General features: G+C 36.9%; 1 protein-coding gene across 4 annotated transcripts in view; it reads left to right on the top strand.

Annotated features, from left to right (window-relative positions):
- sytl2a (synaptotagmin-like 2a) overlaps window positions 1-18,320 on the top strand; it is a 52,876-nt gene that overhangs the window by 23,220 nt on the left and 11,336 nt on the right. For all 4 annotated transcript variants that reach the window (XM_038272096.1, XM_038272097.1, XM_038272095.1 and 1 more), the window contains 4 exons: window positions 1,016-1,111; window positions 7,018-7,085; window positions 14,147-14,307; window positions 14,449-14,551. In XM_038272096.1, coding sequence (XP_038128024.1) covers window positions 1,016-1,111; window positions 7,018-7,085; window positions 14,147-14,307; window positions 14,449-14,551 — 428 coding nt within the window. The remainder of the gene's footprint in view (window positions 1-1,015; window positions 1,112-7,017; window positions 7,086-14,146; window positions 14,308-14,448; window positions 14,552-18,320) is intronic.

Raw genomic sequence — 18,320 nt, 5'->3', positions numbered from 1 at the left:
TACCATTGAGCCAAGCACCTGTAATTGTTTGTGAGGGTGAACTTGTGCATGTAAAGTTTATCCATAGAAAAAAAAAGCTCAATAGTGGTTGTGGAGAGCCGAAGAGGCGCCCCATCCTTCTAAGGCTAAATGAAAATGGGTTTTTAAAAGCCACCCAGAAACCTCTCAATAGCATTCCCCATTTCATCCACTCTCATCATTATCTCCTCTAATTTACATTTTTATTAAAGAATCCATGCTTCTTCCGATAGAAGACGCATGGACAAATGTGCACTCCAATTAAGGAGGCATGGGTTCTTCGTGTTCCTTCTTTTTCTGGTTTAGTTTGTATAGGTCGTATTGTTGAACAGATGAATTGCTTTTTACAGGTAATTATTCATTTAATAGATTTTACTCTATGTGGCTGTGGTAATTTTATATTGCTGACCTGTTGTTTCGTGGGCAAGTACTGAACACTGTCTTGGGTCAACAACTTGATTATTTGAATAAATTTCTTGTGATTTGGTTAATAATTGTTCATTGCAGTTAGAGATTTAACATTTCAGACATTAAATTTAGTGGTAATTGATTTAATCCTGGGTCCATAAGCTGTTTAAATATCCACATTTGCTGGTAAATGAATGGGTTTATTGTTAATTGATAATACCGGTTGTTAATGATAGCAATTAAAGGCTGGTAAACATTAATCACAACTATCTAAAGTATTTTTTGTTAGGGTTTATATTGACTAGAAGGATAAATTATTGATTATTTTCAATTCTAATTAGTAATATTCATGATCAAATAGGAATAACTGTAAAACAATACTTTACTGTCCTGCAAAGATTTCCCTAGGTTTTGAATAAGAACAATGGTTCTTGCAAATCACCATAATTAACATCCTGTTACTTACCTTATTTATAACAAAACTAATACAAATGGGGGCAGTAATCTAAGTGTTTTTGAATAACTATACAGGTAAATATGCCAATTCTGCTCAAATATTTGACTATACTTTTTTTTTTTTTTTTATCAGGCTATGCTGAAAATATTGAGAGATCGGCATGGACGAAGCTATCTTCAAGGAACCTAACTTCATCCAGGAGTCTGGAAAATCTCACCTCAGAAACAAGTAATAGACTATATACAATGCAATGTGATTTTCATACCAGTGTTTGATGTTGTTTAACAGATCATTTTTAATATATAAAGAAAAGATACATAAAAAAGGAACAAAAACTGTTTAGTGACTTGTTTAGTGAAATGATAGATGACACCTCATGCAAAATGATTTATAACCCCCTTAACGATTTATGACTTCCCTCTTCTGCACCATCTGTCCCCTCTGCTGATGAAGATGATGATCCTCCATCTTCCTCAGATGTGTTTTTGACTGGAGCATTTTTCCTTTATTCCTGAATTAATTTACTATCATCTATCGCTTTTTTATGTCAAGCTTTAAATTGTTTAAATTCACCTCAGATATTCCTTTCATCCAGCATCTTACATCTTTCCTAAATGAGTTTATTTAAAGCTTTAAATTGCATGCCTAACTTGTTTTGATTAAGAAACACCATATTATGATTATAATACGTTCTAAGAGAAACTCTAAAAGTTTTAAAATTATGTGCTTTGAGTTATCATCCTATCCTTTCCGTGAATTAGGGCTGGACTGTTAAAATACATTTTCAATTTTCAAATTTGTGCAAGCACTCAATTTTTAATTGCAATACATTTAACAAGACACAAAATGTCTCTGTTCAGCCCCTAAGTGGCAGTAATATGATTACAGTGGGCATGCTGTTACACAGAAACTAAGACATTCTTAGCTAGCACCCTAGATTAATGCGTTATAGTAGAAATAAAAACTTGTTTGTGCAAATTTAACAGTAAAGCCTTGACGTTATAAGATGAGCCGAGGCTTTCAGGCGTGTGTTAAGTAATGGAGGGGGTTTTTCCCTGAAGCTCGTGTCGAGGGGTGATTAATTTAGAGGAGGGGCCAAAATTTATGATGTTTCTACCGTGATACCATGTGACCTCTTCAGGAAGTTGATCAGACCGCACGAGAACTTTGACAGGTATTTAAACAGCCTCACTACTCAGTCGAGATGTGGCAGATTGCAGGAGAGTTGCTGTCAGTTGGATACAGTTTGGATAGATTCTAAAAATAGATGGGTTGGAAAAACAAGCAATCTAGTTAACTATTTGGTTAGATTTAAACAATTCAATTATCAAAATCTGAGCAAGCCACTGGTTACAGTTGTTACATTAGTGTTAAGTAGTATTGCTTTCTAGTGAATTAGACTTTTGAAAGTTGTGATAATACTTGCACAAGTATTTTGGCTTGGTTTGCCCTTTTAAAAATATAGATTGGGTAAAAAAATTACCAAATTCGATTGGTTGGTTTAGCCAAAAGAACAAATAACTTCCAACCAGATTAAAACCAAAAACTCGTAAAAACTATAATGTTTGAATAAAAATGACTAACACCTTTCATCATTGCCCAATTTGCACAAACACTTTCAGTGTCTGCTTGAGCTTATTTCACTAAAATGGCAAAAGAATTGTGTACCTTAAATGATTGTTCTCTTTTAAGACATTTTAAACCCAAAGAAACTTACAAAATATTTTATTATATACACCAATCATTAGCAATTTCAAATGGGAAAAAAGCAAGAAAAACAATTGCAAAAAAAGCACAGATTATATTATAACTGTAGTTATGCACTCCACCAGTAGGTGGTGATATGTCCGCATGAAGCTTCATGAAGCAATTTGGCCAAACAGTTCAATGCCTCATATGGTTGGGAATTGATTTCACAATTCCCTTATCGATTCTGTGAAACAATGAACTTGGTAAGTGCACAGTGACATTCGTCTACCTTCGCCTGGGACATTCTATTTCTGCCTGCCTCAGTGAAAACAGAAGGCAGTGAACGGGAGCTGCCAGCCTTTGAGCCAGCCAGGCTACCCGTCGCGTCACAGTCATCTAAATTGGATGGAGAAGGCAGCCGTTTAATGAAAAAGCATTACTGTACAATTTTGGGAAATAAATACATCTCCCCATGATTTAAATAAATAAGCGTCACCTTTCTCTCTCTCCCTAAATTGTGGAGCAACTTTGCAGCATATTTCGTTACATCCATTGCAATAGCTAGAATCATGTAAGAATTCCAGCTACCAGTAGTTCTAAATAAACATGCTAGCAACGAAGGGGTTGATTAACGAGAAAGAAATCTAACTACTAAAGAGAGGTGGGTAGGTTTATTTCCGGAAATGGCATATGATTTACTAGGAACCACCTTAAGCAAAGCCAGTGATATAAAATTAGCTACTTACCACTAGAGTTGCCTTCCATGCTGATCGTAACTTTAGCTTCTGTCAGGAAGCATCAGAAACATGGCATTCGTTAAAATGTATGCCATGCTGTGTGCGCAAGTATTTCTGCATGTTGGATGTACTTCCTCTGGCGGATGTATTTGCCACTTTGCAATGATTGCAAAGCGCCTTCTTGCCATCTTTCTCTTCCTTAAAATGAAGCTAAAGTTTTGCTTTTATAGACTTACGCCTGGTAAAGATGTATCTGTTTACTGAATGCCGTGTGCTAACTTGCGTAAAAAACGTGACTAAGTCATGCTGCCCAGAGATAGGCTCTGGTGCTGCCAAACCATGCCATGGAGTTGGAACACATGGAACCAGCTCTGAACAGAAACAGGTTTTCGATTCCCATCCCTAATGCCTCATGAGGCTTCATCTCACAGTCTCTACCTGCAACACTGGACTCTAGACAAGCAGGCTTTCATGGTCATTAAAAAACGGAAACCCTGGACTTAAACATGGACATGCTTGTGCCTAGAGCAAAGGATTATCACAAAAAAATCGCAATCGAATTGTCCCACAAAGAGGAAATTCTGGTGTTTACAGTGTGAAAATATTGTAGAAAATATAGTCAGACAATTTTTTTTTTGTAAAATCGTTCACCCCTTCAGATGATGGTACAATTAGACCATAATATATGTATTTTCTAATGAAACTTTGCTATCAATCAATCGATCGATCGATCAATCAATTTTCTTCATTGTCACTACAATTTACATTGCAATCAAAATTTCAGTTTCAGTCCAACCGTTTATCACAATATATCACATACATTCGGGTGGGGGGGCTGAGAGGGGGAATGGATTGACTTAGGTCATGCATCCCACAGAATGCTGCCATTTGGCAGAACGGCGCATTCTTACGGCTTGCCAGGTTCCCACCAGTTACTTTGCTCCTGAGGTCCCAGGCGGTTCCCTAATAGCGCTGCCTTTCATCTCTGTGGAAAAGATAGGAGCCACCATGGGGAAGAGAGGGGAAAAAAGCACATTTCACACTTTATCCTTGACAGGATACAGTTTGAGATATCAAAAAAACCTCTGCTCAAGAAAGCACATGTACCACAAGACAGACATTTCAGCAGAGGGTCACATCTGAGGCGAAATCACATGAATTCAATCTGACATTGAGGCATATTATTGTGCGTGTCTGATGATTGCGTTCAATTTGTCAGTAAACGCTGACCACAGGCAATGTGAAGTTTATCAACAGTCACTGGGCGCATCCACAGATGTTTTAGATGTAGGGAAGATGGTAAGCAGTTCCTCTGTGCCCTTTCGCCATAACATCCAGGGGAGATTAGGTAGAGAGGATAGGTCGAATCCAGACTAACACTTATTGTTTTGAGAGCAGGCTGCACAGGAATTTCCTTCAGCCTTGAGTCTTTGTCTTGCTGAATTTTTCCTGGGGAAATCCAATATTCCAAATGTGTTGGGCTTTTCCGCCTTGAAGCAAGCGTGCCCATCCAAGATGTTATCCCATCACACCTTTGAGTTCAACCACCGCTGCCAGCGTGCGAGCTCAGAAAAGGAAAAGACACAGCAAAGCAGGGACAGTCAGGGAGGTGCAGGAGCAGCAGGGAAAATGCGACTCCTCCAACAGTCAGAACAGAAGAATGTATGAGGAAGGCAACAATGATGCAGTAATCAATTGATTGGGAGCAGGTGTGGACAAGACTAGAAGGTGAGCTAGGGGAAATGAGACTGGCACAAGGGGGGGACAGAGAGTAAACAAGAAATACATAAGAACTCAAATACAACCAGAAAACTAACAGTAAAGTAAAAAACTAGAATGACACAAAATGGAAATGAAAACAAAGACTAAAATAAAATAAAAACAAAATGTCCAAAAAGGGCAGAATCATGACAGCAATAGATACAGACATGTAAAAAAAAACAGCCTAGACAATCTGAATGTTAGCTGTGTTGAATCCAGTAAACCGTTTAGATTGTACATTTTAAAGTATTCTAGGAAGAAAAGTAGGACATCTTTCAACTAGATTTATCAATGAACACTGACTAAAAGGTTTCTTGTTTCTCAGTTGAGGGTAAATAACTAATGTGACTGCAGTCAAGTCACAATGGAAAATACGATGAGTAATTCTTTAGTTTCGTAGAGTCCTAACACAAGACAAGGGAATTTCTGAGAAGATTTTGTGTACTGTATTGTGAGTTGGTAGGTATGAGATTTAATTTACCTATTAGTGACAAAAATGAAACCCTCTTCTGGACAGATGGTCCTGAGGAAGGATATAACTTTATGAGGGTTCTTTTTTAAATGTTATATTTATGATTTGATTTATGTCCTTCTGCATCCATCTTAGTTAAGGGTTTCTTTTCCATTCTGTGTCATTGTGACAGGGTTCTATAATGATTTGGTCAAATATAAATGACTGGCCAGGGGAGAGGAGACTTGCCTAAGGGAGCAAAAGAGATTAACTCAAAAAAACAACACTGCTTAAATATAACCAGAAAACAGCTAGAATGACTATGACAGAGGAGCTCTCATCAGCCGGGACTTAGTTATAAGTCCATGTCAGCATGAGCACATGCATACACAAACACATACATAATCGTAGCAAACTTTTTGTTGCAGCTCGGGCTCGGGTTCATCGTGGGTGCACACGCTGTGTTCCTGCTTCAGTTAACATTCATCTTAACCTGTTATTTTCAGCTTTGAATATTTTCCCGGTTCTATTTTCAAGGAGGGTTGTTTCCAGATTGAGGCTCGCCAGGAGGAAGTCATTTGATGACTGTTTGAGTGTTTTCTATTAAATTGAGTATTGTATTCTGATTACAAGTTTAATTTAATTTCTCTTGTTAATGTTATTACTTATTATTATTATTTTGTAAAATTTCAGAGTTTATCTGAGTTAGAAGTAATTTCTTAGAGTGTCTGTGGACGGAGCCTGCAGCTTTAAAAGCAGGGCTGCTCCACAGGGAGTCCGTCTGTGCTGGACTCCTGAGAAGTCACACTGAAGGTGATGGACTCTGCTGTTTCTCTGATTTTAACCTGCTCTGGACTTAATTTGTATATATTCTGCACCTCCCATCTTTGTTCACCTGAAGAAGCTCAATAAATTTCACTAAAGTGGTCTACGGCCTTGGCTCACTGTCCGCACCTGCTCCCTATCAGCTGATGAGCCCATTTTTTTGTTCTATCTCCAAATATACACCTCATGTGCAGTTCCTCATTGCTGAATTCTCTTTATTACTTTATTCCTTATGTTAGTTTTTCTGACAGTCTCCTTTTTTTTTTCATTCCTTGCCTGTTGTTTCTATTTATTTCTGGATTATTTACTCATTTACTATCAGAGTCTTCATTAAATCTACAAATAATTTTCTCCCTCTTCACTCTGCATTTGGGTCCACAACAATATCCAACAACCCTGACAGGGAAATACATATTTTTTGACGTAAGGTGTCATCAATCATTTTTTTCCTATGGTATAAGTATTAAGAGTTTTAGCTCAGTTTTAATGCAGTTTCAAAAAAAAGAAGTAGAAAGAAATAGCTTAAGATTAGGATGTAACACGTGGATTCTGAAAAAATTATTTTGATGAAATTGAGAACTTAACCCGTTCCTTTTTGTATTAAATAATAATTAATATGTAGTGAGGGAATAAAAGTCTTCTACTTTTTCTTTTTATCATTCCATCAACAGCTCTAGCTCTTTCAAGTTTCAGTACCATGAAAAGCAGTGTTTCTTCGCTCAGTCTTCAGCCGCAAAAGGTAAATAACTCTTCATCTTTCAACAGAGGCATAATGTTCAGTCTGTATTAGAGTTCCACTTCAGAATCAGAATTATTTATTAATTCCTTGTGGCCTATTCTTTTCTTGCAATAAGGCAGCTTACAAAAGCTGATTAACGTTTACATTTCAGCTGCAAAAAAGGGCCTGTTGCTTAATTTTTTATGCTTGTACACATTAAGGTCAGACGTGCCTCAAGAGCATCTTTGTTGCTCCTGAAGTGCGTCCAGTAAAGTGTGTCCAGATGTGTCTGATGTTTCTACTGCTCCTGTGTTTAATGGCAGAGAGCGGCTTTGCTATATTAGCTGTGATCAGCAAGTGAGAAAGTCCTCCTGAAAACATGGTCTGTGCAGTCAGTTCATCCAGATTACCATCCTGCCGTCAAAGATTATTTCTCTGTGGGAGCCGCTCAGACCCCCACATACCGGTGTTGGTACCAGATTGACTCGGGCTGCCAGATTGACTCGGGGGCCTGCGCCTTTTGATGACGTCACAATACATAATTGTTTTAACGTTTGCACAATTGCGCAAAACATTTTGATTGGACTGGACAGCTTACTAAAGTAATTATAGCGGGGTGTAGGTTTTATTCGAAAGCGGGATTGCGGTTTGTAAACGGACAATTTTACGAAGAAATTCTCCATGGGCCTTGCGCCTCCCGATGACGTGACATTATGGCAACGCCACTCAAACAAACTACATTGAGCCCGCGGTCTGCATTTGTAACGAGAATAAATTCAGGAGAATGAAGCTAAAGGGATACAAAAAATAAACTTGTAATATTACAAAAACAAAAATACTACGAATACAAAGTATATTCAGAGATTAAAGTCCCTCTGATACTGTTTAAGTGACTGAGAAACTGCAGATTTGCCACATTTAAGATGGCGGACGCTCTGACGCATCTCAAGAGGCGCAGGCCCCCGAGTCACTCTGGTACCTACACCGGCGCTGCACTGTCACTGGGAATCCCCAGCAGCAGCTGCCTCAGGCCTGAATGCCTCTTGGGGGTTTTCCCCTCCTGTTGGTGGCGGCTGGAAGTAGATGTTAGCATTTTTTCAGGTACCGCAGGCACCAGGACAATAAAATCGAACATATTCTGCCGTCAGATTTCGACATTTTAAGTTAATTTATCATAGCGCTCTGCATCAGCAGTGCTGTGTCTGTCTCCCTGCCAGCTCCCAGATCAGCTTTTCTGATTGGTTGATGTGGTGTGTTGAGCAGAAAAACTTCAATTATTCAAACTCCAGCATCTGCTGCTTGTGAAACGTGTCACGCTACTCAGATGCTCAGAAGCTCATGAGGCGCTGCTTCAGCTGCTCAAATGTATCAAAATGCACTGCTCTAGGTGTGCAGCAGGACCTTTCGGTACACCTTGATGCCCGTCAACCATTCACTTTGCATGTAAAGTGACTGCTTCTGATGCCCAAAGTTCTTTAGGTGTGAACGTCGCTTTGGAACGTAGGGTTGGGTTATATTTTGTTTTTAAAGAAATATTTGATCTTCACAAAATAATATTTAAAAATTAGCGCTTGTACGGTTAAACCATACCACTGCTGTTTCAAGCTATATCAGCATTTCTGCTTGCTGATTCTTCCTATTAAAAGGATGGTTTTCCTCACCACTATTGCTCCAATTCTGTTCAGTGTTAAGGATTGCTGTAGAGTCAACCACACAATGCAAGTTAATATCCTTACTAAAAGCTCATCCATCGTTACTTGCATAACTCGATACAATCAATTAGTCCTTAGAAAAAACATTTTACAGGTCTGGCTGCATTATTTAATTAAATTATCTTTGGATGATATGGTTCTGAATAAATTAAAGAATTGAAGTTTATTGCTATACCGTACATTTATAACTGATATTTGCAAAAAAGTTTTCCTAGTGAAAATTATTTTCAAACATATCTAATTAAATAAAATAAAAAAATGAATTACAGGTATCTGAAACTGCAGTTTTGACCAGTAAGATTGAAGTAATAGATATCTGTAACTTAATTTAACCAGCCAAAATAAGGTAAGACATATCTGTAATTCAGTTTTCATTATCAAAATAACGTCACAGATTTCACACAATTCAAACTAGTCTTAATGATATTACCACTAATCAAAATAACATGATCAAATGTCTGGTTGTAATTGTTTCTCTATCATGTAGCTCATAACAATGAAAACTAGACGGCATGGACACTATGGCAACCAGAAGTCCCAGATTTCCGGGGACAGGTGGTCCAAAACGGGGACTAAATCCGTCCCTGGAAATGTCCCCGATATTACCGTTTTAGGAATGCAGGGGTAAATGTTGTGTGTAGACTGTTACTATGGTAAGAGCGTGCGAGAATGCTGCACGCTTTTGATGCATTGTGATAAATATTTGGTTTGTGCCCTGGTTAATAAAAAAAAGGCATTATTTTGTTTTGTTTTAATAAATGTTTTTATAACTGATTGGTGACCTTTAGTTTATATCTTCAGGGTTAGTTATTGTAAGTAGAGTTAAAAGTTGTTTTGCTTCTTTATGGTTGTGATTTATGAGCATAGACTACCAGGCTTAGGTCTACTTTTCTACCACTCAGTTTGGATATATGAAAGTTCCTCATTATAAAAAATAAGAGTCATTAAAAGGAAAACTGAATGAGACAAGATCTGCATGATCTGAGAATGATGGAGGAAAAGATAACCACCTGTTTAATGTTCATTTATTTAGTTTTTACTTTTAGCTGCAAATATTGTGGTGATTAGCCTTTTTGTTATTTAATCAAGTGAGATAAGTATGAAGGACCAACTCTGCCATATTTAAAAATAAATACAGAAATAACAAAAAAGTGAGACATAAATGTATATAACTCTTAATTAGCTTCTTTATTTATTTGCCTTTGTAATATTTACCTTATTTATTTTTCTGTCCTTTATAATCTTCAACTTTATTTTTTAATTACTTATATTTTTAAGTATTTATTTATGTGCATGTTAAAATATTTTTGTCTGTTTTATTCTTCCTTTGTATTTTTTTACCTTAGTTATTTCTTCGCCGCTGTTTATTTCTCTCTGCCCTTTTTACATTTCTCTATGCCCTTAAAAGTATAAGGTTCTCGCCTCAAATGATCTTAAAACGTACTTTTATTGAACAACAGCAACAGAAAAGAGAACATTTAACTTAGTACTCTGAGCTCTGTGAGTTAAGAAGATGGACCGCCAAGCCAACCAATGAGCAGAAGTTGACTCTCTAGGACACACCCCCTCCTCATTTGCATAATGAGACAGAAACGCAGACAGAAATGTAAAAAGGGCAGACAGAAATAAACAGCGGCGAAGAAATAACTAAGGTAAAAAAATACAAAGGAAGAATAAAACAGACAAAAATATTATAACATGCACATAAATAAATACTTAAAAATATAAGTAATTAAAAAAATAAAGTTGAAGATTATAAAGGACAGAAAAATAAATAAGGTAAATATTACAAAGGCAAATAAATAAAGAAGCTAATTAAGAGTTATATACATTTATGTCTCACTTTTTTGTTGGCAATTAATTGTATGCTTATACATTTATTGAGCATTTATTTATTTCTGTATTTATTTTTAAATATGGCAGAGTATTTATTGAGCATTTATTTATTTCTGTATTTATTTTTAAATATGGCAGAGTTAGTCTTTCATAGATAAGAACAACAGCAACAATAATAATAATAATCACCATCATCATAATGTGAGATTATATGTGTTTGGAAAGGATTTTGATTGTATTGATTCCCTGATTTAGATTAATGTAAGATTGATAGAAGAAGAGAGGAAGAAGATTGAATGAGAGCGAAGGAAAATATGAACACTAATAGAACAGTTAAAAGGAAGGAAGAAAAATCTGCTTAGAAGAGTTAAACAGAGCGAAGGCAGAAGTCAGCTAGAAAGAAAGGAAAATGGAGAGGGAAGAAGACAGAGAAGATTGAATGACTACTGTAAATGGCATTAATAAACACTATTGATTGATTTATTTGATTAGTCCTAGGGAATACGAGGGGCAAGTTCCTGGATTTTACACTTCTTTTTTGTTTTTTAAATATTAATTAAAGCTACAGTGTGTAATTTTTAGCGACATCTAACGTCCAGACTGCAGACCGCAGCAACATGAACATCTCCCCCCCACCGCTTCTCCCCCTAACAGTACGGCGAGCGTTACGGGACAAAATGTCTTCCATGACGTCCCCATCACCTACCTTTTCAAGTGATGAGGTTTGTTTACATAAATAATTTTACAGATAGTATTCTCAGGCATAATACTGCCGTTCAGTACCGTCTCAGTTCATCTCTCTCAACTTGCCGTAGTTACTTTCGAGCGTAATGGGCGATCTCGCAATCGCTAGTTTGTTGGCTCTGCGCTGCCGTAGCGCAAAGATGTCTGCCTCCATGGCTGCGAGACCCGCTCCTATGTAATTATAAATAACGAATTCTAAGGCAACGCAAATATTAAGGTTAATAGGCTGAGCTTGTAGATGATGATAAAATAACATAGTTATGTATAATATATTACATTTCTGACTGTATATCCCTGTAATTATTATACACTGTAGCTTTAATATGTAAAAATGAATGAAAGCATCACCGTCTCTGTTTGCTATTTTAATTTTGATCATATGAATTTCTTTTTATCTATGAAATGTCCCCAGATTGGATTTTAGAAATCTGGTCACCATGAAAAAATTAGGTTTAGGTATAAATCCTGTGAAGTAAGGTAAGATTGGAAAGGAGAATCATCAACTGCACTTGGATTAAAGATATATAATGGGTCACAGAATATGTTGTAATACCAGATACTTGGTCACCAAAGAAAAAGACAAGCTATAAAAATTGGTTGAAAAGACAACATGACTTACGTCCAAACAATGTCTACATTTGGTTGAAAAGGGAGGGGTGAAACGCTGTAATTTTCAGATCTTCACAACGTCTATTGTCGGACTAAAGTGGGACAAAATCAGACCAACCAATCACAGCCCAATTTTCAACAACTATGTCTGTACTAAATCAAGACTATGAAGGACCAACCAGATTAAGCCTAAAAACAAACGTCTAAATGTCATCTGGTGTTTGGAGGGTGCAGCCATAGCCTAAGGTCACCTGATGAACACTATTAGGTGGGCTCTATGACACAGGAGATCTTTAGGCTGCAGCCACACTTGTCTCAAAGTTTGAATGAAATCTGCCTTTTCTTCCTGGATTACAATCTTGATATGTCCTATAGTGTTATATGTGGCACACACTGGCAGAAGTGTATTTAAGTTTCTCCTGAATTTGTCACTGTCAGGATTTGGTTATTGAGTGTTGACCCAAAAGCAGAGGCAGAGAGGCAGAGGTGAATCTGTTGTGGATTTAATAATGACTTAACAGAAAACAGAGGCTGGTTATCCAAAAATCCAAAAGGAAAACAAAGTCCAAACAAACATGAAACCAGAAGTCCAAAAAACCTAAAATCAAAAACATGAAAACAAGTCTAACATACCAGAAACCATGGGGACATCAGGGGAATCACAAACATAACGAGGAAAGCACAGAGAGAAGGAGTTGGAGCATGTAGACGGTGTTTGACGAGGACCCAGCAAAGGGGAACTGAACAGAGAGGGCTTTTTAAAGGAGACTGGGACAACGAGGGGGCTAATGAGGAAACTGGGAGCAGGTGTGCAAAGAACTAGAGAGGGAAAGAGCTAGGGAAGAAGGAGAACATAAGAGGGCAGCAGAGAGCAACAAATAGAAACCTGGAAGACTGGAAATAACATCAAAATGATAATCAAATAACCAGGACTATAAAACATGGTGAAAAGAAAACTAAACACTAGATATCAAGGAGTAAAGTAAGACTGAATACTCAAAAGAAAAACATAACAGAAACAGAAACCAACAGTCGCTTTGTACTACTTTTGTCAAAGTTCATCCTGTCCCAGACATGGGCAATGTGGAGTCAACAAGTCAACTCCATGTCATGTATTTGTTCTACCCAGCCACTGAAGCAGGTGAGTCCAATCTTCACCATGAATTAACCTGTGCAGATTGGACTCACCTGGTTAATTGGCTGGGTAGATTAAATAGATGACATGGAGATGACTTGTTGACTCCACATTGCCCATGTCTGTCCTGTCCTAAGAAAGGTTAGCAGTGTTTAAGCAGAATGAAATATGGGTATTCAACACCAATCAAAGACAAAAAGGCACAAATACTATTTTTGATTTCTCATTTCATACATGAGGAGGTTCAACTGTGACCACAAAAAACGCAGAGCCAGAGACTGGCGACACCTTTTAATGACAACCTGAAGGCCCTTTATAAATCTCAGCTTTTATTAAAATCTGTTTATTTTATCACATAATTTAAAAGGCAGATTTAATTGTCTAAAATGAAATAACTATTCACTTGTGCATTACCTTATCCCAATTGTATATTTAATTATGTAGCAATGATTTAGATAAATCAATTATACATACCAGCAGTAAATATTCAATGGTTTCAGAATATGTACACTGTGTAAACACACTCTTTAACCCTTTAAAGCCCGATCCAAGAATAAAACAAAACAGAAAATAGCTTTTTTTTGGTTTGAAGTCCTTATTTGGCCTTTTAACAAAATATGTAAAAAGAAAAAAACAGAAATAAATTTTTGATATTAATAATTTATTACTATGCAATAAGTCAAGTCTTCTGCCTTCTGTTATCAGGTATATCTGATTGTGTACAATACGATTTAGTTGTTTTTACCATTAAATTATGCAAAAGGTGTCAGACGCAAAACATTTCAGAAACCGTATGTATCAAATATGATACATTTGGCATTACAGGGTTAAATTTCAGTTTCAGCCATGCTATATACTTCTGATTTGTTTTTCCATTTGAAACGTAGTGTGTAGGTGTTATATAATGTAAGTTATTCACTCAGCCTATTTGATTATGCTTGTAATAAAATCTGAAAAATGTTTTCTTTACATGTTTGTCTTTTACGAGCTGGTGCACCACCATAAATGTGCTAATTTCTTTTTTCTGAAATCCCATAATTGATCAGATGAGCAGCAGCAGAAGCAGCATCTACCCTTTAGACACTGAAGTCCAAGGAAGCATTCAGTTTGCTGTAAACTACATCCAGAAGCTTGAAGAGTTTCAGGTCTTTGTGGTCAACTGCAGAGGGTTGGCCATTGCTGAAACCAAGAAGAATCTTTCTGACCCGTAAGTTTTCGGAGCAAAGTTTTATTTTCAATGTGTTCCAAAAAAAACACTTCAATATCTAATGACATATTCCTTCAGATCTTTAGTGCTTTGTGTAATACTATAATAAATCTTTTATTATAAATCTATAAATCTTTGCAGCTATGTGAAATGCTACCTTGCTCCTGATAAAACACGACTGGGCAAGAAAAAAACTACTGTCAAAAAAAGGACACTAAACCCGACATACAACGAAGTTCTCAAGGTGAGAAATGTATTTACATCTATCTTTTTGAATGTGCATTTCACATATGCTTTATATCACCTAAACACCTGGTCTATTTGCAGTAGAATGTAATGATTTAATTCAATGGTGGATGTCACTTAATTTTTATAAGCTCCACCAAGGAAGTCATGTTTTTATGAGAGTTTGTGTGTATCTCTGTCTGTGTACAGGATAACATGAAAAGTTATTTTCCTCTGAGATGTCCCTCATGCCAAGGAACAATCTATAAATGTTTGGTGATGTTCAAGATCATAATCTGGCCACAGGGATTTAAAAAAAAGACTCTCATAACATTGTAAGATAGTTATATTTGGCTGAACAAGCAGTTCCCTACTAAACCAGAGGGGGGCAGCAGTGACTATTGACATTGGGCTGAAAAAAAATTGAAGGTATTTTAGGGAAGACAAAAACACAGGAAAAGGGAGCGTTGTTGGTTTGTTAGCAGGATTAATTGTAAACTTAGGAACTTAGAGCTCCACCTCAAGCCAAGGAACAATTCATTTAACTCTGGTAACATACCTGTAAAGATTCATGAAGGTCATGATCAAGCTTGAAAAGTTCAGTTTAGTTACTAATCTGGTCTTATAGCGGATGCTGCAGGAGGGGGGGCAGGGCCCCGCCCAATCACAGACACGTTGTAGGAGAAACACGGGTAAGTGACCACGATCATCTGACTGAGGATGATGAGCTCATTGAGTCACTTACCTGGTTTAACAGTTCAGTCCATCACCCTTAAAGGGGGTGCGATCCAGCTCAAAGGGCTCAGCAGGAGAGGAACAGTGGACGATCAGGAGACGAGACAGACACAAAACCCTCTTTCCACTGGCTGCTAGGATTCCAGGACTTGAAATTGAAGGACATTGAAATAAACAGAACTGAACAGAAATGAGTAACGGGAAACAAATAATGATCTGGCCCCGAATGCTCAGGCTGAACAGAATATAAACCAAAGGAAACAGGTGAGAGGAATAAATGATAATTGAGATAGGGAGGGAAAACGACAGGTGAAACAAATAACCAATTAAGGGAGAGCAAACAGGCCAGATCATGACATTGGAGCTCAGAGCCAATGCCCGAGGCAGCCTCGATTCCAACCCAAACTGCTCTGTCACACCCCCAGCACACCTCAGCACTATCCTACATTTTTCACACATGTCCTGTACCACTCTAACAACTCCCCTGCCTTTCCAAACTTTCTCATACAATACCACAGCTCCTCTCTCGACACCCTGTCTCTTGTTCAAACACAACAACCCAGTCTCATGGGAAAATGTACCCCCACTACGTTGGTCCACACTGCAAAACGTAGTGGAGGTACATTAATGGCCATTTTTTTGTGGTACTGTTACGTTTCTTCTGCCTATACGCTTTCTATTGTTTTACGTCCTAGTCACGTGACTTTCAAGATTCCAGCTGGGAGAAGAAAAAAATATATATATAGATGGCCGACATTCGCTCATTTTTTTGTGGAAAGATTAATAACTTGAGTTTGTTTTTGCATTAAAATGAGTTTTGATTACATTTCTAGTGAGAAATGTATAGTTTGTTGCCAGAATATTTACTCAGGGAATGTAAATATTCACTTGCTTGTTCGTTTCTTGCAAAGATTTTTCAAGATAATGTGAAACTGTAACATTTTGGTATAAACATGGCTGAGATTTCTCTAACTTTTAGTGGGAAAATCAATAATTTCAATCAGTTTCTGCATTTAAATGGGTTTTGATTACATTTATAGCGAGAAGTGTAGGGTTTATTTACATAATATTTACTTAGTGAACATACATAATCACCCGCTTGCTAGTTTTTGCTACGGTTTTCGGATCTCGTCAGGATTATGTGAAATTGCAACGTTTTGGCTGCTACCCATCGCCTAGCATTTAGCTGCCGCCCCGATTCAACATTGAATTCTTTGTGATTTAACTCCATCTGACGGATCAAACCCTCGCCACTGCGTGCGTTGCGTCTGAGGTTGATTTTCAGATCAATGCATTACGTTGTGGCATACGGGAGAAACTAATTAAATTAGTTAAAAAAAGGATCATGGGTTAAGATGGATGTGTTTTATTTGGAAATCTACCGGATCCTTTGTGCAATTAACTTCCTGTTTGGTGCGATCTCATTGATGGGTTTTGACCAGATTTTGACCAAAGAGGAACTAAAAAAAATAAAAAACAATTTGAATACACAACCAGCATATCTGGAATCAATGACAGAGAGCGACTGGGACCAGAAGTTTATTAATTTCTCCCCACTGATTTCCATTCAAAATGTTTTCGCTCCCACCGGGCTCTAGGGGCGGGCATACCGCCACCTACTGTTCATGAGTGTGTAGCAACATTGTTTTACATCTATTAAATTCTATTTTTTAATTTTGTATTCTGAAGATAAATAAATAATGCTTTCCTTAATCTATAAATATCTTTTATATTTCCTTTATTTCCCAATAATCCTTTAAGACTCCATTCTTGGCCTGTCCTTTCAACTCTTTTCAATTTCTTCCTTTCAGATCCAGATGTTTTACATTTCCTCAATACGTGTTCTATATTTTCTATCTCTCCACATCCTTCACATTTATCATTATTTTTCCTCCCTATTAAGTATAAATTGTCATTTAAATAAGTATGACCTACTCTTAATCTGATCATTATTATTTCTTCCCTTCGGTTTCTCTCATTAATATTTCTATTTAATACTGACTTTTGTACTTTATATAACCTTCTTCCTTTTTATCTTCATTCCACCTTTTTTTTTTTGCCATTTTTCAATTTCTTTCCTCTTAATAAATGATTTTCCTTCCCCTTTCCCTAAAGGAATTGTAATTATTATTTGTCTACTTTTCATTCCACCTAACTTTCCATTAATTAGCTTGAAAACAGCACTTTGTAGGCACCCAGTTTCTCTAACAATGGCCCTTTTTGGGTTACCCTCCATGCATTGGGTGTCAGTTCAGTGGCAGTTCCAGAACATTTTCTTAGGGTTGACCAGGCAGTACAATAATGTGCATGTGGCCAAAAAGTAATAGGGATCAAATTCGGTTCAGAGTCAAGCTATTGGGATCAGGTATCAGGTTCAATTTGCATATTTTCTTAGCCAAAACAAGGATTTGTTGGGCTACTGTAATTTTGAATTGAAAAACGTCCTGAATGGGAAGTCTTCAAACTTGAAAAACAAAGTCCAAAGTTTTTTTTTTTTTTTTTTGGGAATGATTATGACCTGGATGTCTAAGAATCTTCACCAGCTTATCAGGGAAATGAATGCCCACAATGTCTATATTCTCCAAAAGAGAATAACAGAACAGACCTTCATGAGGCTTTGTTAAAGCTATGCATATATTTATGCATATGCTCTTCAAATAACTTTCTGGTTCGACGCAACATTTACATTAAATGGGTTGAGAGGTTGTTCTTTACCAGTAAATACATAAAAGATTCCCAGATGACTGCCGATACAAACTCTCCCCTATAAAACCTAAAACTAATTCTTATAAGAGAGTAAAATCTGTATTAGTCTTCATTAAATGTAGCATATTGTTGTAAATAATCGATTGCTTTATTTTTGGTGTCAGCTTTTGGTCAATATGCTAACCTTAAAAGGTCAAAGTGGGAAAATGTAGTAGTAGTAGACAAATTAGCAATTAGAGGAGGCAATAACAATTACAATTCCTTTAGGGAAAGGGGAAGGAAAATAATTTATTAAGAGGAAAGAAATTGAAAAATGGCAAAAAAAAGGTGGAATGAAGATAAAAAAT

The sequence above is a fragment of the Cyprinodon tularosa genome, unplaced genomic scaffold (assembly GCF_016077235.1).
Source record: "Cyprinodon tularosa strain WSP-4 unplaced genomic scaffold, ASM1607723v1 ctg818, whole genome shotgun sequence".
Lineage (NCBI taxonomy): Eukaryota > Metazoa > Chordata > Actinopteri > Cyprinodontiformes > Cyprinodontidae > Cyprinodon > Cyprinodon tularosa.
The sequence above is the reverse complement of the archived record's forward strand: the minus strand, read 5'-3'. Positions and strand labels throughout refer to the sequence as shown.